At 39.5% G+C, this 19,038-nt stretch overlaps 3 protein-coding genes and 1 non-coding gene across 10 annotated transcripts; 1 reads left to right on the plus strand and 3 right to left on the minus strand.

Annotated features, from left to right (window-relative positions):
• The first annotated feature begins 2,174 nt into the window (after positions 1-2,174).
• On the plus strand, positions 2,175-10,124 carry LOC149009085 (putative pectin methyltransferase QUA2). 3 transcript variants are annotated; one of them, XM_089160838.1, is made up of 9 exons: positions 2,175-2,662; positions 3,319-4,055; positions 4,152-4,284; positions 5,105-5,345; positions 6,660-6,882; positions 7,034-7,209; positions 7,954-8,257; positions 8,811-8,949; positions 9,564-10,124. In XM_089160838.1, the coding sequence occupies exons 3-9, from the start codon at positions 4,153-4,155 to the stop codon at positions 9,717-9,719; spliced, it is 1,371 nt and encodes a 456-aa protein (XP_089016964.1). In that variant the 5' UTR covers positions 2,175-2,662; positions 3,319-4,055; position 4,152; the 3' UTR covers positions 9,720-10,124. The 3 variants fall into 3 exon arrangements, with proteins under 3 accessions (XP_089016964.1, XP_089016962.1, XP_089016963.1); XM_089160836.1 differs by lacking the exon at positions 2,175-2,662 and adding an exon at positions 2,674-3,150 and having other exon boundaries at positions 3,250-4,055; XM_089160837.1 differs by lacking the exon at positions 2,175-2,662 and adding an exon at positions 2,674-3,150.
• A 90-nt stretch (positions 10,125-10,214) lies between these two features.
• Positions 10,215-14,396, minus strand: LOC149009086 (protein WHAT'S THIS FACTOR 1 homolog, chloroplastic-like). Of its 4 annotated transcripts, none has more exons than XM_089160841.1 (2): positions 12,820-14,396; positions 10,215-10,914 (listed from the first exon to the last, which is right to left on the minus strand). In XM_089160841.1, the coding sequence occupies exon 1, from the start codon at positions 14,379-14,381 to the stop codon at positions 13,143-13,145; it is 1,239 nt and encodes a 412-aa protein (XP_089016967.1). In that variant the 5' UTR covers positions 14,382-14,396; the 3' UTR covers positions 10,215-10,914; positions 12,820-13,142. The 4 variants fall into 4 exon arrangements, with proteins under 4 accessions (XP_089016967.1, XP_089016968.1, XP_089016966.1 ...); XM_089160842.1 differs by having other exon boundaries at positions 10,215-10,922; XM_089160840.1 differs by having other exon boundaries at positions 10,215-12,716.
• A 91-nt stretch (positions 14,397-14,487) lies between these two features.
• On the minus strand, positions 14,488-14,580 carry TRNAY-GUA (transfer RNA tyrosine (anticodon GUA)). Its single transcript has 2 exons — positions 14,544-14,580; positions 14,488-14,523 (listed from the first exon to the last, which is right to left on the minus strand). It is a non-coding gene; the product is annotated as a tRNA-Tyr (tRNA).
• Positions 14,581-15,038: 458 nt separating this feature from the next.
• LOC149009088 (uncharacterized) lies at positions 15,039-19,038 on the minus strand. Of its 2 annotated transcripts, none has more exons than XM_089164391.1 (5): positions 18,887-19,038; positions 17,987-18,438; positions 16,597-17,900; positions 16,358-16,504; positions 15,039-15,834 (listed from the first exon to the last, which is right to left on the minus strand). In XM_089164391.1, exons 3-5 carry the CDS (start codon positions 17,804-17,806, stop codon positions 15,356-15,358), a joined length of 1,836 nt encoding a protein of 611 aa, XP_089020517.1. In that variant the 5' UTR covers positions 17,807-17,900; positions 17,987-18,438; positions 18,887-19,038; the 3' UTR covers positions 15,039-15,355. The 2 variants fall into 2 exon arrangements, with proteins under 2 accessions (XP_089020517.1, XP_089020518.1); XM_089164392.1 differs by having other exon boundaries at positions 17,987-18,442.

Genomic DNA, 19,038 nt, shown 5'->3' on the forward strand with positions numbered 1-19,038 from the left:
AAGTGGAGTTTTGTTCGATGTGGATATAATTTTGGAAGTGCTTGAGAGAAGGTGTAAAAACTAGCCATGGACCACATTTTTTCCTTGTATTATTCATTCATTCCTGATTCAACTATTTACCTTTAATGAACCAACTTCCAGTCAATGATCAGAAATAGTAGTTCCACAAGGATTTATGACTCATTAAAAGAGTTCAGTTACTCATTTGATGAGCAAGGAGATGGCTGTTCACCAAAAAAGAAAAGCCACAGCAGCTATGCTTAATTAGTTGGATCCAATTTCTCCTCCAACTATTTTGAGATACTTATCTTTTATCCCCCAAAGTTGTTTCCATGTCATGTTTCAAGAGTTTCAACATGGTAAGAAGCGCACTGATTTTTCTTTTGAATCTAGTGCTTTTGAATAGGCTTAAGCTGTGATCTTTTGAGTGACAGATGAGGTAGCTTAGAAAGTCAGAAACAATCGGGAGTCAGTATAAGTTGTAATCAATGGGATCTGAAAAGCAAACCAAGAATTTTGAATTTAGGATTTGAGATAGCTAGCTGGAATTTGTCCTTACATATAAGATGGTCAATCCACTCAGTAGATACTACTGATCTGGTAGGCAGAAGTCCATTCCATATGGATTATTGGAGTGAGAGAGCCTTAAAAATAATTAAAATTTAGACAATGATCAAACTCTAACATCAAGTGGGAGGTGGGGTTTCCACAATTCAACTTCATGAATGGATCCTACTGTTATTATCTTAAAAATTCTGCAGTAAATATGTCGAAATTGAAGTTTTCCTCCCAACCCAGGTGAATGATTATGAATATTATGATCTGAGGGTTTCACAAATCCTGATATGTTTTGAGTTGTTCTTTAAAGTTCTTCTCCGATACCTTCCTTTTATACCTTAGATCCCATGCACCTTGAGTACTAATTCTAAGTAGTTTATCTTGGGGAAATATCTTGGCATATCCAAAATAAACTAGAATATCCAATTAACTAGCTCATTTTGCTTGTATTTTTCTAGTAAGCCATTTCGAATGTTCTTATCAATTCTGACCAAAAAAAGAATGTTCTTATCAATTGAAATTGGGAGGTACTTGCGATTCACTCAGGAATCAAAGGAGCAATTGACATCAACCTAACAGTAGTAGGTTTGTTTTACACTTGTGATAGCATAAATCATTCCAGATTTGGTGGATGCGACTTATGGGAGTGAACATTACAGAATAAAGAAATTGCTTGGTAGGTTTATTTAGTTGACTCATCTAAATTCTGAACTCTGTTGAAGGTGAGAAACTAAAAATAGAATCCAAGTGATTTCGGCACTTGTCCACTAGTTATACTGGTCAATGGGTAGTTGATATCAAACAGACATGGGTGGGTTCTTACTTCTTATCAGAAGAAAAAAAGAAAGAAAAGGCATTAGTGGTGGGTCAACCCAATTCAATGACTTATTTAGATGTATATATCGATGGCCATAAAAGGCTTTTTGGGACTATAATCATGAATGAAGGGAGAAGGAGGGTCTACAAAATTGCGAAGGAGTCATCACCAAGATTTTCGAGGCCGTTCCGATTTCCGACCGATTCCGTTTCAAAATCAAGTGTTTAGAGGCAAAACCGGCCGATTTTGATGTTTAGCTTCAACTTGCACCAAGACGTTTGAAATTCCCACTATAACCCTCCCATGTTTATTCGCTGGTTGGGCGACGGTGATCACCGGGTGAACCCTTTACAGGTCGCCCTTTCCCAGTATCGTTCCTCTCCTTCCACCTCGGACTTTAGCTTTTGAGTATTAACGAGAGAATCTTTTCCAGCTAATCTCATCCAATGGATTTTCTTTTTTCGTCCACACCGGCGGTGAAGAAAACCCAAATCGGATCTTCTTTTCATACAGTGACACGTCAGATCTCCGATCCACGCGCTTCAGTTTGAGGCCCACCGACAAAGAAACGCGGTGCTAAATGGACGCGTCCAAGGATACGCCGCCAACAAGTAATGCCAGTGCAGTGGTCCGTAAACTTCAGCCAATCGCAGTCCGCTCGAATTCTTTGCATTAAAATATTCCAATCTAACGTCAATGATGATGATATCTTTAGCGTTAAGAAAGACAACCCTCATGGTGTCCTCGGAAATGACTACACTGCTTCGCCTGTCTTCAGTGTCATTGTTCTTCGATGAGATCAAATGACCACCTATCTAGGTCTTCAATTTTAGTTCGTAAAAGTGAAACAACCATTTCTTTTAACCCTAGATCGTCTCGGCTTAAACTGAAGCATGCATGTGCCAAAAATTTCGACCAATCCTTAGAAGAGACGTTGGTAGCTCTGAAAATCAAATATCTACGATTTGTGTTCCAAGATATTAAATATTTTATAGATCCCAATTAAAATATTTGGGGAAAATCATTGACCAAAGGAGAGTTGTTGGTAATCTGAAATCGATGGTGCAAACTGCTGCAAGAAGCAATTTGATTTTGCTGATCTTTTGTTTTGCAACTTCTTTGATTTTTACTTTTTAGTATATATATATATATATCTAGCATTCTCTCCTTTCCTCACTCTGTCTCGATCTCGGTAGTTAATGCGGAATGGACCGAGTTCAGCTATCGAAGAGCGAAATCCAAGTGATGGAGTAACTTAAGGAGCAGGAATTCAGGGATTCTTTGAAGGTAGTTTCTTATTTTCAGCTTTGTTGGACGAATGGTTTTCATTATTTCAGTTCCGACTGTGAAGAGTAGACGCGCTCTATTATTCTATATTGTCGGTTGGTTGTTTTGCGAGAAAAATAAGATACTGTGAAGGGTCCCTACCTGCAACTCGTTTTTATAATTTCCGTTTCAAGAGTCAAAAAGTCTCCCCCTTTTTTACGGATATTTAAATGAGAGATCGCAATGGGGTTTCCGAAATCTGTACTGTGATTCAATACCCCACTCAATACGTACTTCAGCTCACTTCTGCTGCTGCTGCTGCATAACTCGAGCTGAACTTGAACTTAAACCTCTGGCTGTTTCTGGGGTCTATTCTCTGGACATATTAAATAGGGAAGTCATTCTTTGTAGTTCTTCATTTTAGGAATCTGGATTATTAATTCTCTGAATTCTTTTTGTTCTTTACAATCAGTGACAACTACATCAGAATTTTCCTTTTTAATTAAGTGGTAAGTTTGATTTCTTGATTAAGATGTGCTTTTTTGATACTTGCTTACTTACGGATCTAGCTTGTAAAGATTTCTAATAGATCATATCTTCCATTTCAGAGTGGAGAATCTTCTTTAGTTTCCCTAACTAGCTGCTTTCTCTTTGAATTTTCTTCGCGGGTCTTCCAGCTTGGGTGATGTCTCGGCCGCTTCATCGTGGTGTATCTGGTGGACAGCTCGCAGGGAGTAGTCATTATTCCTGGGATTCTCAGATGAAAATCAAAACGGAGAAAGAGGACCTATACAGGACTCGCTCTTCTCCAGCTGTTTCTCCTACTGATCACAAGCCTCTTTCATTGCGTGATCTTCTAAGTTTATTTTTTGGGGACAATTCGTCTCCCAAGGATGGTTTTGGTGAGATTGGTTTTGGATCTGATCCTCTCAACATGGGAAGTTCACGAAGCCGGAACAATCTGACCCTGCAGTTTCTCAAGTTCAGTTTAATTCTAATTGTGATTTTGGCTCTTTCTGGCTCTCTTTTGTGGACGATTACGATTTCAACATCCTCAAGAGGTTACATCCTCTAAGACCTATAGGCGGCTTCAAGAACGACTGATCTCTGACCTTGCGGACATTGGGGAAATTACTGGTGGTTCGGCTAAGTGGAAGGATGTGGAATTCTGTTCCGACGAGTTTGAGAATCATGTTCCTTGCTTTAATGTTTCTAATAACCTTGTTTTGGGTTACTCAAATGGCGCCGAATATGACCGTCAATGTGAGCATGAATCCAATCCGGGTTGCTTAGTGATTCCACCTAGGAATTACAAAGTTCCTCTCAGGTGGCCTACTGGAAAAGATCTCATATGGAGTGCAAATGTGAAAATCACTGCCCAAGAAGTCCTTTCCTCTGGAAGTTTGACCAAGAGGTTGGTGCAATTTTTTTTCTTCTTTTTCCTTAGCCTTCTTCATTTCAGATGCACTTCCTGTCCTGTTCTTTATACGTCAAAACAATATGGTTGCAGGATGATGATGTTGGAGGAAGATCAGATATCCTTTCGTTCCGACTCCCTTATGTTTGATGGGCTTGAAGACTATTCCCATCAAATTGCTGAAATGATTGGGTTGAGGAGTGAATCTAATTTCATTCAGGCTGGAGTAAGTGATAGTGGCTTTTTATTTGGGAGGCCTGTTATTTTTATAGCTTTAACAGCTTATCTCTAGTTTCTACACTGATTTTTCTAGTAAATTTTCCTTATATTTCAAATATGGTGCTTGAAAGTATCTAATGTTTCACCTGGGTTCACATGTAATACAAAACACATGTTTATAGATTTTATTGTGGTCAAAATTTCTTTCTTATATTACCATGTAGCTGAGTCTTTTGCCATTTGCATAATGCGGTATCTAAGAGTCATGCAAAATCATACATCCACTGATACTTAATTTCTATGTTTCAAAATGTGGCCATCAATTATTGAGCTCCAGATGCTGTCAGAAAAATGGAAATTTGTCTGAGGGTTACTATTGTGGTTGGCTGAAGTATGTATTTGCACATCACCAGAATGGTTTCACCATATAGGTAGAATAAATACTAATGTAAAAATGCTCAAGTTATTTCCTGGACTCCACTGTATGGTGATATCTGTCATAAAATGAAATTTAACATGGTCGCAGTACAATATATGATATGTTTAGTAGTTCAATGTTATTGCCTGTCTCTTGCATGTGTTGAGTTTAAGCCAAAGACCTAAATGGGCAAACAATATCAACAACGGTGATTCAATGTGACAATACATGGTTTTTCCAATCACATTATACATTTTACTGGCTGCATGGAACAATATGTATATCTGTCTCTTTTGCCGCTATAAATGATATCTAATTTGGTTAGTAATTGTTCATATTGTAGTGTAGATGTGTTGCTCTTAGAAAGACAATTCACTAACCATGTAAAATTTTACATTTGAATTTTCAGGTAAGGACCATCTTGGACATAGGGTGTGGTTATGGTAGCTTTGGAGCACATCTCTTCTCAAAGCAACTATTGACCATGTGCATTGCAAACTATGAAGCCTCAGGCAGTCAAGTCCAGTTAACTTTAGAAAGAGGTCTTCCTGCTATGATTGGTTCTTTTACTTTGAAACAGTTGCCATATCCTTCTCTTTCGTTTGATATGCTGCACTGTGCAAGATGCAGTATTGACTGGGATCAGAAAGGTACCGATCATATATGTTTTTCACTTGGGATATGTATGATTTAATATATATGTGCGCTTGAAGCGCTTCTGTGTCTTTCTATCATTACCCTTCCCCATTGTCTACATGTTGCATATGTAGTAGTTGTTTTCCACTTCTACTAAAAAAAATAGTTATTGTTTTCCATGGACTGTCAAATCTGCAGGACAATTGTATCCATAGCCAAGTGTCAGTTTTGCAAGCCTACTCATTGCTGCAATATGTAGATCAATCATTTTCGGCCTGATCTGTATTTGTTACTAGAATTGTGAATAATGCTTCTGTGTTCCAATTTATTATCTTATGGGTTAGGGGCTGTGCAAAGAAATAAATTTATGATAGGGTCAAACAGGTAAGACATGGACAGGGAGTTCTGAAATGCTTTAGGCTTTCACTTACTTTTGATGCCCATTGCCCAGAAAGTAGCAGGTATTTGCTAACTGGTGGCTGTCAAATGTGTTTGGATGTAACATGTGTGAATAATATTCCGTGGGCCAGTTTGCAAAGATAGTTGTGAAACAATCAAAGAATTCTACATTTGCAGATTTTGAGACTGGGTCTGCATCTGGAGATCTAGTGAGATTCCATAACTTTAAATGTTTTGAGAGGAATTGTTTTCCATAGACTTTCAAGATATTGGATTCTAGAGATTGATGGTAGAATTTGACACTGCTACACATATAGGGCGAATCCTGGTCTTGAAGGCTTTCTCACAACCAGGGTCAGGGAGGCAATTTTACCAGCCTTAACCCAGAAATTTTTGCTGCTGAGAGACTGCTTCGATCCCTTGACCTCGGGCTACGTCTGGGGTCCACCGACCATTGCACCTAGGCCCACCCCGTTGTCTCACTGTTACACATATAGGCTGGCTAAATGTCTTCAGCCCATGTGAACTTATTTGACTTTAAGTGATGACTTCTTAATTGGGAGCCTTCACAGTCTGCTCAGTTTACATGTCAATGTTCCATCAGAATTAGCGAGGAAGGAGCATTACTTTGTGTGTGATTGTTTTCATATATTGACTAATTATTAATTTTCAAATTCAGAGTGTTATCTACAATTGTTTTTGGATTCATTTCCCAAATAAATGCCTTTAGGTTGAAGTAGGAAATCAGTTATCCTTGTGAAATGCCTCTTAGACTGCACTTCTTCTGAAACTTTTTCACTTCTTGATCTATTCTAAACTCTGTATCATTCTATCATCTAGGGATGAAATGATCCATGATGGTCGGAAAGAATTTGCTTGTTTGTCCCAAACTTTGGCATTACTGACTTTCCGTCTAATGATATGACCAGATGGTATTTTCTTGGTTGAAGCCGATAGAGTGTTGAAACCTGGTGGATATTTTGTCTGGACATCACCAATTACTTCTCATTTGTCACTTCGCAACAAAAAAATGCAGAAACGATGGACTCTTGTTCTGGGCTTTGCAGAAAATCTTTGCTGGGAGATGTTATCACAACAAGATGAAACTGTTGTATGGAAAAAAACAACTAAAAGAAACTGTTATGCTTCTCGGTGAGTCCCATAAATGAAATAACAATTTTATTTATTCTTTGTCTTGTTTTTCCATAGATTGTAGTATGATGAAAGCAGGTCATACCATGTGTTTCAGAAAGTGATGAACTTGCTTGGTCCTGATTTATTATTTCACATCATGTGTTTATAGGAAGTCTGGTTCAGGCCCTCCTATCTGCAGTAAAAGCCACGATATTGACTCTCCATATTATAGACCTCTACAGTCATGTATAGCAGGAACTCACAGCCGCCGCTGGATTCCTATTGAAGCACGGACAACATGGCCATCTAGGGATCATCTAAACTCAACTGAACTTGAAATTCATGGTAAGTAAAGTCATTTTTATGTCATATTCGTGTTTTTTCTGCTTAGAAAGAAAAGAAAGAAAGGGGATAATTACTGTTGCCCCCCTCTATTATAGCTTAATTACTACTTTATCCCCTATACTTTTTGAAATTACTAATTCAACCTTAGACTTTACCTATAATTACTGTTGCCCCACTACCGTTAAACTTCATTAGTTAAGTGATGACATGGAAGTTTTTATTTATTTAAAAATTCCAAAATAGCCCTAAGGTTTTATTCTACTTATTTATACTTCATATTAAATTACATTATTACCTTAGTAATTACATTAGGTTTTCATTTATTTACTATCTAATTTGACGTTATCAATTTTAGGAAGTTCTTTTTCTTAACCCAAAAAAACAATAATTTTGGAACTCTTTTTTTTGGAATTCAAAATGATAAGAATACAGGTGCAAAATTGGTACTTGATATGATTTTTTTTCTAAATGAGGATAGTATTGTGTTTTGACTTCTTAATTCTAGAAGGACAAAATAGACATTAAACATTCAAATGTAACGATCTTTTAACATTGTTAGAACTGAGGGGGGCAACAATAATTTCATAAAGGGTAGGGTCCTTTTAGTAATTAAGCTATAATACTGGGGACAACGGTAATTATCCTAAAAGAGAAAGAAAATTTTGCCATGATGCTGACATGTAAAACCATTAATGTTATTTCCCTGGATTGGATTTTTTACTTGATGAGTTTTGTTTTTATTAGGTGTCCATTCGGAAGATTTTGCTGAGGATTCCATGAACTGTAAGGCAGCAGTTCATAACTATTGGTCTCTGCTCTCTCCCCAGATATTCTCGGATCATCCTAAGAGACCTGGTGATGAGGATCCTACCCCACCTTTCAACATGCTAAGGAATGTGCTGGACATGAATGCTAGGTTTGGAGGCTTTAATTCTGCGTTATTGGATGCTGCGAAAACTGTGTGGGTCATGAATGTAGTCCCAACAAGTGGACCAAACTACCTCCCTTTAATCCTTGATAGGGGATTTGTGGGGGTATTGCATGACTGGTATGTACTTTTTTATCCTCCTCCATAGGTGTGTTTTTCTTTCAACTTGGCTTACAACAGCAATTAGTGATGGTTATGAAACCAAACTGGCTTGGTTGGTTGACCACCAGATACCAAAAACTGCATATAGCTTCAGTGCAGAAGACTTGTTCTGCATTCAAAAGGATAGAAACAACGAATATACGTGAGTACTTAGTTCCGTAAACTGGTCATTGAATTTGGTAGACATGGGAAGTCCTTTCAAATCTCTCCTTTTGATTAAGACTAATTTTAGTTAAGCTCAAAAGCTTATAAGGATATATAATATGGAATGGGTGCCGTAAGCTGACCTGTTAGGATGCCAAATCAAGCATAGCCTACAATGCCTGATGTTCAAACTTAAACTGGTGTAAAACTACATACCAGGAAATATCATCCTTGAGAATCATAAAAATAGCTCACAACCATTGTAACACCCAGGGTTCAAGAGTAATTATATAATTGCCCATCTTAAATATGTAATTTTGCTTCCACATAATTTGCTGGTTTAAAATTAGTTGGTATGTTGTTCCAGGTGTGAGGCATTTCCAACATACCCAAGAACTTATGATTTGGTTCATGCTGAAGGCCTGCTGTCTCTAGAAACCAGTCAACAGCATAGGTGCACCATGCTTGATTTATTCATAGAGATTGATCGCTTGCTTCGCCCAGAGGTACTTCTTGTTGTTATACTTTATTTGCGTTCTGTAACTGTTTCTGGTTGTGATTTCTATATCATCTCAAAAATCAGAAAGTGATATCTACTCAATGAATAAATGAAGGGAGTAGGGAGAAGGAGGGGAAAAATAGTAGAGGCTATGTTTATGCACTAGAGACATTGCATTGTGTCATTGCAACTTGTGACATGCGGTTAAGGATGTTCATGATGGTGATAATTTAGAGTACATGGTTCCCCCAAACACTCTGCACCCCCCCCCCCGGGCCACTTTTTTTCTCTCCTATCTTCGCTCAAAAATATCACAAATAAAGAAACTAATGAACAAACATACAAGCACAAAGATGGGAATAGATGGTTTTTCTGTTAGTATTTCTGATTGAGGATCCAAATAATTGTTATGATCATTAGCAAGTAAGATAGTGCTTCTTTCTTCGTGTTCTCATTCATTTTATTTTTTAGGACTGCGTTTGCTTAGTTTTGAAACATATTGACCTCCGATGTCCCCCTAACAATCCTCCAAATGAATGTTATGTTTCTAGTAATTCCAGAAGCTTTGTGCATTCCTTGCATTTGTTGGTCTTGAAGCTAAACGGTAACTTATCCATACAGGGTTGGGTGATATTCCGAGACACGGCTCCCCTCATTGAATCAGCCAGAGCGATCACCGCAGGGCTGAAATGGGATGCACGTATAGTGGGGATTGAGAGTAACAGTGATGAGAGGCTTCTTGTTTGTCAGAAACCTTTGTTCAAGAAAATCCAATAGTAGATACAAATTTCACCTGGAAGTGTTTACTCATATTGTTCATATTTGTGGATGTTGTTATATCACCATCAAGGTCTACTAAGGGAGATCTTGAGGATTTTAAACAAAAGACGAGAAGATTCTGAGGATGAGAGAAAACAGCACGGGAACGTTGTCGCAAAACTCCTATGGAACCGCAAGGTTTCCACAGGGCCATGTAATTATAGAAAGGGAAAGAGGAAAAAACCCTGTGAAGGGAAGGTGATAGGCAATTTTTTCTGATTTAATTTTCATGTGATGCTCTCTGTATAACAATACAACCATGTTGATTATATTGTTGAGAAGATGAATAAGTGATGTTCAATTTAGCATTCGAATATTTTTTCCTATGACCTTATGAAATTTCAAGTTTCTCCTTTATTTTTATTTTTTTGTGTAGAAAGTTTCACTTAATTGTCTTCCTCTGTTTTTAAGTGTTCTCAGAGAGCCAAGGCATTTACTCCGATTCTTTTTAATCGGTCTGGATCCTATTCTGTTGTCACTATAAGACCAGGATAGGAGGCAAATCCATCGATTCCCTCAGGCACAGGAATGCACATCAGAAGGATGTTACGGGTGACGCCAGAACCCTCAAATTGTGAGTGAACCATCCAGGAAATAGATTTTCAGCAGTAAACCTGTAAGTTGCAAATAATTTGTCCCAAAATCTCAGTTCTTACTCGACAATAGCTAACTTCACCAGGTAAGTGTCTGAAAGTTATCTCCAACATTTGACCTCCACTACTGTCGGGAAACTCAACCGGCAACGTGGTTTTAAGAATCAGGAATCCGATAAGTGTAACTGCCATGGCGTATTCCAATCTTGATACAGATCCAAGGTGGCCTATTTTACTGTATAACACCCTTGTGTTGATGAGTTTTTTCAGCCAAAATGCAACAAATCAAGAGACTTCCAACTCAAAATGGCTAACTTCAGTCTTCAAAAAAACATAAATAAGCCATCTCCTAGGTTGGTAGTTATCCGCCTCACTCCGCACAGTAAATGAGCAAATGCTTCCAGGAGGGTTACAAAACCTCGTCCACAAACAATTCCTCCAGAGTTAAGATGATTATGAGACCTCAGTCTTAGTCAAACCTCATCTTCCAAATTGGTTGAGGTCAGTTCCTGCTCCATGGGTTTTGTCTTCAAACCAAAGTTAGGTTGCTGCTCTCTTTCCTGCAAGACTAACATGATCAGGTTTGTAAATGATGTGAACCTCAACCAGGGCAGTCAATGGTTCAACACTTGCAAGAAATTCTAATTACTGCACAAATAACGGAGGATAACAGGAAATAAATTTGATGCAAGGAATACAATTCAACCGAGCTGCAACAGTTGGAAGCAGGAATTCAAAAATGGCTGGATTTATCCACACCCACGCAACCCAACGCACACCAGATACCATTTCCAAATTTTCAGGTTTAGGGTGAATGTGCGTTATAGTATTCAAAAACCTGTAGATTTGGGTTCGGACAGAAGGAGCCGCCCTCTGGAATAGCTACAAACCTACCACAAAGGGTCTGGCTACATTAACAAGTGGCTTACGGTTTGTCTCTCCCTCTGGGCAACAAAGGGTCCAACAAAGGGTCTTATCCACTTTCATTTTCTGGCGCACATTTTCAAGCTCAGAATGAGTACCTTGGTAAAGAAATTCGACTTAACAATTTAAAAAGGATAGCCCCATAGGTAACAAGCAAAACCATATATTCGATAAGAAAAACCTACCTCAGACCAGCAGTAGCCAGTGGTTTCTTCTTGGTAGGGGCTCAGCGAGGACCTTATCCCTTGGCCATTGGGTTCGGCTTAGGATACTCAGCAAGACAACCCAACCAGCCAAATGGACACCACTAATTACTAGTTGAACTGAGAGTACAACCAAGCATCATGAATCAGGTTGGGCAAGTTACAGTTAATTAGGTAATTCCCACATGCACTCAAAGTCAGCAGTTCCAGGTCTACATGTCCAGGTATTCTCAGTCTTCCTGTAAGAATATTTCAAAAGGCAGGAGAGGTTATAGTAACTACTCTTGACCTGAGCTTCGACAAGATAACCGCAGCCAAACCACTTGATCAGCTAGCAGCAAAGTACAACTCTCTTGAGCTCTCAATCTCCTGGGAAATCCCATTGACAACAATATCAAACAAAGATATAAAATAAAATAAAAAGTGACCTGGGGGGACTACAGGTGGCGGTTGCTGGACTCTGCATCTAGTATCTACTTTACTTCAACAAGCAGCTCATCAAACCACCGAGGTAGAGGTACTAAAAAGGATGGTTATGGCGCTAACAGCGTAGCATCAAGGTGGCCATGGCAGCATAGTTGTTAGGGTGGGAATCCCAAGACTGATTCCCACTCTGGTACCATTTTTGAAATGATTGGAAGAATAACGACCTTGTGTACCTAACGATCACAGCCAAACTTTATTTACTATAAATTATAAAGAAGAAAGGGCATAAACTATAACCATACCCCTAAGGCCCTAAGACAGACAGAATATACTAAAACCAGTAACAAAATTACCACACACTCTTTCCTTTAGTTCCATCCATAGGGAAATAATAGTAGCCAAAGCTAGGTAAAGCTCACTAGATCTGCTACCACTCAGATATCAAGAGCAATCCAATCTTCAAAAGCAATGTTTCAGCATACTCTTCCCCACTGAGGCAGGTGCCCCAGCTAATATTAGATCTGCGCTCCATACTGGTAATGAACTCTTAGAGAGACAATGTATTCAACTTAAGATGGAATGTCTTTGTGGGTTATCCAGTCTAGGACACCAGCTAGCGCTGGAAGAGCACTTAGATACCATCAAGGCATAATAGCTAACCTATCCAGCACAAGAGTAGCTTTCTACAGTTTTTCAGTAACTAAGAACCAAGATGACAAGCCCCACAACAACAATAACAGCCGAAAAAGAACAATGATATCGGACTAGTGGATCACCCTAGAGTAAATACAGACATCCGTAGGCAAGACCTGAGCAGAAGTCCAAAACATAAATCAGGAGGAGACTCAAGTCCTCACCCCAAAAATGAAATGAATAGCATCGTATAAAAGTGCTCCTAGTTGAACAAATTACCTGACTCATGTTCACAGAAGTTGATCAATAAACTTCAAACTTCCTTGTGATTCTAGTCCCTGTTAAAGTATTTTCTCCATTGCTGCAGGTAGGAAACATTGGCCAGTGAATTCGATCTCCTACCATAAATGTTCTAGTCAAGAGTCCAGCCCATTTTTATTTTTCTGTCCCCAACCCCTCATCGTGCTAGGTCAGCTCGGACAGGAGCTCTTTACCTGTGGCAAGGGCGACTTCTTCCCTTTTCTTTTCCTAATCAATTCATTAAGCAAAATTTTCCTAAAACTCAGAATCATTCCCTATTAATAGCATCCAGATTCGATCTCTCACTTGAGGCTTTGAGCAGTACGATACAGCTTCTCATTGAAGAGCACCTGTCGATCCTTCTCGATCAAAACCCCATCTTGTCCGTAGGCATCTCTCAGGAATACAGCCCAGTTCATTTCGGTCCCAGCGAGATAGAACGCTCTAGGCTGTTTCTGAAGCATTTGGTAAGTGTGATTCGTGAGATTGAATTCTTCCTTGAATTCCACAATGTGATGTATTGACGCCCTCTTTTCCAATGTCAAGCTCAAGAACTCATGTAAAACCCCAACCCGATACTTCTCCGCTTCCAGCGACCAAAGCTTCAACCTAGAACCATCTGAGTAGGGAGAAACCAGAGGAAGCGTGGTCACCAAGTTCAGTTTCGTCGTATCATCCTCATCTAAGTCCAAGGATTTCGCATGACTGAGTGAAAATTTAAATGCTTTCTTAACTCGATCCTCATCTGCAATAAAATCCCTCTCGAGAGCACTCACAGCCAAAGCAGGGTCCCAATTCACAAGTTCAAGTATCCGCTTCCCATCATTCTCAACCGCAATTCTGAAATAATCTGGATACTTAGAAACACGGTCTCTAAAATCTTCGGGAATCCCAAATAAAAGTCGACAGTGATAAATCTTACTCAGTGGAATTCGTTTCTTCGCCGACATCATGAGAAGCTTACGGACTTTGGTAACCCTATCTTCCTCCATTTGATCCATAATGGAGTTCTCCTCGTCAAGCAGATCTTCCATCAGATCGCTGAAACCAAACCACATTTTACCGTCTGTGTGACGATAAGTCTTGAAGATCAATGGATGCCGTTCGATCGACCGAATGACCTTGCGGCCCCGAGGGAATCCGAGTTCACGGTAGAGCTTGCCAGCATCGTCGAGGCGAAGAACATGCTCGGGCTGTTTGGAGAGGAATTCTTTGCTTCTGGTAACGAAACGAAACAAGGCGTCTCGTTGGACGAGTTCTTCGAAGTGTTGAACGCGAGTAGATTCGTGTTGGACGAGTTTTGTTCTAGGGCTCTCTTTCTTTTTCCGTTTCTTCTTCGTCGTCCTCTTTGTACTAATGAACGAGGTCGAGAATGACGAAGAGAAAGAAAGACGATATGGTTCAATAGGGTTTTGCAGAGAAATTGCACTCTCAAGCTTTCGAAATGGAGAGAAGAGTATGGCAGAGGTGGTGGTGTGGGAGACTATTAGGTTTTCCAAGCTGCGCAGTCTATTCTTCTCGGCGACAAGGCGCCAAGCCATTGCCCTATCTGTTTCTGCTCCCTTTCGAGGGGGTCGTTAAATTGTTACATGATATAGCCGGGAGATAAGGAGAAAGAAATTATTTTAAAAAAATAAAACAAAAAATTCCGACCTGCCGGATTCGAACCAGCGACCTAAGGATGACTTTGAGATGTTTTCCCACTACAGTCCTCCGCTCTACCAACTGAGCTAAGGTCGGCTTGTGTACTCTAACAAACAAAACATTATATGAGTCTTAATTTGTTCCTTATATCAAATCAGGTCAATTTTTGTAATGTCACCTATTCAACTGAGAAGTTGGCTCAGTTGTCTTAGTTGACAAAGGTCAAGTCTCACTCTATAAGGTTAAAAGGTCAAATCTCCTTGGTGCCAGAGGCAAACTCGCATATATATAATAGTTGAACCCATTTGAAGCAAGTTTTAGAACTTCTAAATTTACCTAAGAGAGAAAAATTTTCAACCAAGCGATTGAGATACTAGATCTGTAGTATTCAAATTCAAGTTTAACAATCGGTTTTCGGTACAAGTAACAAGGATCAGGCACAGGTTCAGTATCCGTTAATATGTTAAAACAGGATTTACAAAAAGAAACCTAACACGAGGGATTGCAATGACATTTTAAGCAAATGGCAACTAATTTCTGATACATGGGTCTTAGCTAAGAAAAAACTGTTTTACATAAATTTGAATTCCTCCAATTGAATTTTCAAGGCTTTGATTAGAACTAGTTAAAATACATTTACCACATGAACAACACTAAAAGAGAATCAAAAGATCAACACAAAACAATATCGAAATAATCCTCAAAAGACCAGATACAGTCTGAGCCTTTGGGCACTTTTTACAAGAGGTAACTGATCTGAGGTTAGAACCAGATCTTCACGCTGGCAAGATGAGCTTTAATATTGTACCACTGCATACCACTAATCACAATTTTCAAGAAGGGAAAGTTCCTAATGGAAAGCAGCATGTGATTATTTCTGTCCTGTGGAGATGTGGTGGTGATTTCTCTTTGATCTATGGCTTGTTTTCTGTCCAGCACCTGCAACACTGCTCCTGTGCTTGCTGGATGAAGATGATCCAATTTTGCTCGCTCGTCTCTGTATTTTCCTACGAGAGGCCCTTTCAGTGAACCCAACGGCTGTGGCTACCTCCCTTGCCCCATTTGACTTGATGGGTTGCTTGTTCAGGTGAGATAGCTGTGGGAGGATTCCAGAAATGGTCTTCCGAAGCCGGTCTTCACCAATGTTGCTCTGGATTGGATTGCCCAACAGGTTTAGAGCTAATAAGGAGTCATAGTTTGCTGCTAGTTGTCCAAGGGCTTTGGCTGTTGCTATTTTGTTGAAGCTTAGATCCAAGACCATCAACTTCAACAGCCTGTGCAGCCCCTCTACCTCACTGATCTTGTTCCCAGCCAGATTCAGCTCTTTGATGAGTGTACAGTATGACAACCCTAACAACAATTAAAGCAACAGGAATCATTAAGTATTCATTAGCTAATATGGTAACTCCAAGTCTCCAACACCTTAAATGCAATAAAGTTTATATCAATTGTTCATCTAATTGTAAAGTGGCCATTACAAGGAGTTGGTGGTTTGTACTTCAGCTAATTTTCTTTATCCTTGATTTCTACTTTCAAAACAGTTGTTGTAACTGACTCCAAATAATAGGAATAAGGCTGAGTTGAGTTGTATAAAGATTGTTTCTTAGCTGCAGGAGTATAATTTGACTTGTTCACGTTTTCTGGTATGATGAGAAAGAATTTCACTGTTCAATTAGGCATCAGTTCAATCCCTGGTGGCAGAGAAAGCTAGGGACTGAAAATGCAATCTTAATGTGGAGCATTGAACAATTTTACCTAAAGATGGGGCTATTATAAACCACCACACCATAGTAAAAAATTTATTTGTGGGAGATGCTAAAGAGTTCAAAGGATACCAATTCAAATACAGAAGAGGTTAGCAGGTAACATTTACCTTGCCCAATTCGGGTGATCCGGTTGTAACTCAAATCGAGTACTCGCAACCGTGTCAATTCTCTGAGGCCCTCAATGGCAACAATCTTGTTTCTGGACAAGTTCAGTATGTGGAGTCCCTTAGGTAGTGCTCCGGGAGTAATATGGACTGCAAAACAGAACAGATGAGTTAGTGATCCAATTTTGATAAAAAAAAATGTGACACTTTCAGCTGATAATATTTTTGATTCAATATGATACCTATGAAATTTCCTGATAAGTTGACTGATCGAAGACTTGAAAATCCTGAAATTGGAGGGATGACTTTCAAACCCATGCCAGCGATATGGGCTACAGTCGAGGAAGCATTCAGAGACTGGATAACATTGGTGGCGTATAAAACTTCCTCCGTGACATTATTAGACCAATGGTTCATATGACTTGTGTTTTTTGCCGCAGATGCATCAGGAGAAGGTGGAAATGCGATATCTTTATCGGCCGTTTCTTCAGCATTTACGGAAAGAGGTGGCTGGGTTTCAAGACTGTTTACCCACTGATCGACTCTTGTCATGGATGAAGACGCTGTAGGAAAAGCAACCCATTGGTTCTCAGAACATAAACCAGATGCTCCATGGTGAAACTTCTTGATCCAGTTCGGGCTGTTGCTTCTGGATTCTCCAGTGAATGATCCAGGTGATTCCATGCTGCCGAACTTCTTAGCCTGGTTCGGTTCTAGAGTGTCTGATGAATACCCACCTTTCTGCTTTGAAACGTCGACAGTGGTAAGTCTCTGTATTTTCATGCTTCTTGACTTCTCCAGATTCCTGTGACTCCAGAGAAACAGCTTCCACCAGAGTCTTCTACTCCTGGAAGGAAGAATTTGGCTTGAAGAATGTTTCCTCAACATCACTTTGTCAGCACTGTGAGATGTCCATACCGATTCTGGGCTTCCTTGAAGTTTTGGGTCAAAATCCTCCATAGTTTGAAAATTCTGCAAGTGTTCAAAAGAATGATGTTTTAAAGGAGTCATCCTGGCAGCCATCTTCTTCAGTACATCTGTTGTGATCAGGTCGGAGCACGAGCGTTGAAGTCCAGGAGAAGCCCAGAATGCAGCTTTGCCTATCCCAGGATCACTAACATGGCCGCTATGGTCTAATTCGGCACCCAAATCGACATCTCTCTGTGTCTGATGGTCATTCTCACAATCAATAAAATCACCAGAGGCATTTCTTTTGTTAGTTGAGTGGCTTGCTTCACCTTCTCTTTCAGTTCCATAAGCTTGAAGATCAAAATCTGAGAGCTCCCGCTTAATAGATAAGTCCTCTTCATGCTCGTCCTCTGCTTCATAAGATGCCTGAACTGCTTCATACCCAATGTCCTTCTCGTCACCAACAACCTTTAACTTGTAGAACAGAATTCTCTTGGATACCAATGGCATTTGTGAACCTGAAAGAAGTTGAATTCGAATCATTCTGTTCAGATGATTTCACTGGCTGTTTTAGCTCTACTTGCGGGGTTGCAACTCCCTTGCTATAATCAACAAGGTCCTGACATTCCTCCTCAACCTAACAGAAAACAAAAGATTAGATACAGAATTCAAATGAAACAATACCATAGAACCAAATAAATTCTGAACACAACTGCTGCTTACCTTGCTTTTCTTCTTCCACCCCACTAGCACGGAGAGACAATAGAATTTTGCCATTTCAGAGATGATGCTCTTTCAATTAGAATATCCAACAAATAACACAAAAGACTAGTTTCTTTCACTACTTCTTGTCTCCAGATTTCTGTCTTAAGAGGTAGTAGATCTCCAACGGCTAAAAACTGAGATATTGCGGACGGCAAAAGGAAACTTCGACAAAGTAGTGATTGCGTTGAAGAGTATTTTGTTAAATGTTAGCCGTAATCAATGGGGAGATGCCGAACCTGGCACCGAATATGCTGGAAGATAAAGAGAGCATAAACGAACGGAACAATGCCTTCTGATGGAAGCCGCAACTCCCTGAAGGTGTGAGAAGATTTCACTGGAGAGTCGGCCAGAGTGATCAACGCGACAGCCTCTCCCTGGAAGCTCCGTTGAATCCGTTCTCGAAATAATGACTGTCTTAGACCAAAAAAAATAAAATTCAACATTAGTTGATGACACCAAAACAAAATTTATACCTAACAGATATTCGCTACGAAATAAAACATTCAACCAGATTCAATGAACTAACGAAGTTACTGAGAATAATGAAATCTACAGAGGCGTAAGAGATGATCATAAAACAAAGGGATGATAGAGAACAGAAGAGGAGGCAGTGGATTCAACTAGAATAGAGTAAAAGCTGTACTGCCGAAAAACGTGATGGCGAAGGAGTTCAAATCTCTGCGGCAGAAAACGCGATGATGAGGGAGCTAAAACCGTGAATCATTTCCGGCCAATTAAAAGAAAGAAGAAGCATAAATCCGATTGCCAGAACTATAAACGAAGCTGCTAAAGCCTTTCATAAACGATCCATTAGAAGAAGAATGAACATAAACTTATTTCTGAAACGAAGTCGCATACCTGTAATAGATTTAAACGGAGAAGAAGAAGAGGAAACCCATCTTATTGGACAGAGACGATCGATCGTCGCATGAAACGAATCTGTTTGGACATGGGAGAGCCATTCGAGTTTGGAACCTGCAGGTAAATTAAGAAATGATATAGAATTTCAA

The sequence above is a fragment of the Hakea prostrata genome, chromosome 7 (assembly GCF_041222555.1).
Source record: "Hakea prostrata isolate BN-2017 chromosome 7, UWA_Hpros_2, whole genome shotgun sequence".
In the NCBI taxonomy this organism is placed as follows: Eukaryota; Viridiplantae; Streptophyta; class Magnoliopsida; order Proteales; family Proteaceae; genus Hakea; species Hakea prostrata.

Excerpts from the sequence above, each read along its gene's own strand:
- LOC149009086 (XM_089160841.1), bottom strand. The coding sequence starts at position 14,381 with ATGGCTTGGCGCCTTGTCGCCGAGAAGAATAGACTGCGCAGCTTGGAA.
- LOC149009088 (XM_089164391.1), bottom strand. The coding sequence starts at position 17,806 with ATGATTCGAATTCAACTTCTTTCAGGTTCACAAATGCCATTGGTATCC. Across the intron at positions 16,505-16,596 it reads CTTATCAGGAAATTTCATAG|TCCATATTACTCCCGGAGCA; the intron begins GTATCATATTGA and ends TCTGTTTTGCAG. Across the intron at positions 15,835-16,357 it reads GATCACCCGAATTGGGCAAG|GGTTGTCATACTGTACACTC; the intron begins GTAAATGTTACC and ends AATTGTTGTTAG.
- LOC149009085 (XM_089160838.1), top strand. The coding sequence starts at position 4,153 with ATGATGATGTTGGAGGAAGATCAGATATCCTTTCGTTCCGACTCCCTT. Across the intron at positions 4,285-5,104 it reads CTAATTTCATTCAGGCTGGA|GTAAGGACCATCTTGGACAT; the intron begins GTAAGTGATAGT and ends TTGAATTTTCAG. Across the intron at positions 5,346-6,659 it reads TATTGACTGGGATCAGAAAG|ATGGTATTTTCTTGGTTGAA; the intron begins GTACCGATCATA and ends TGATATGACCAG.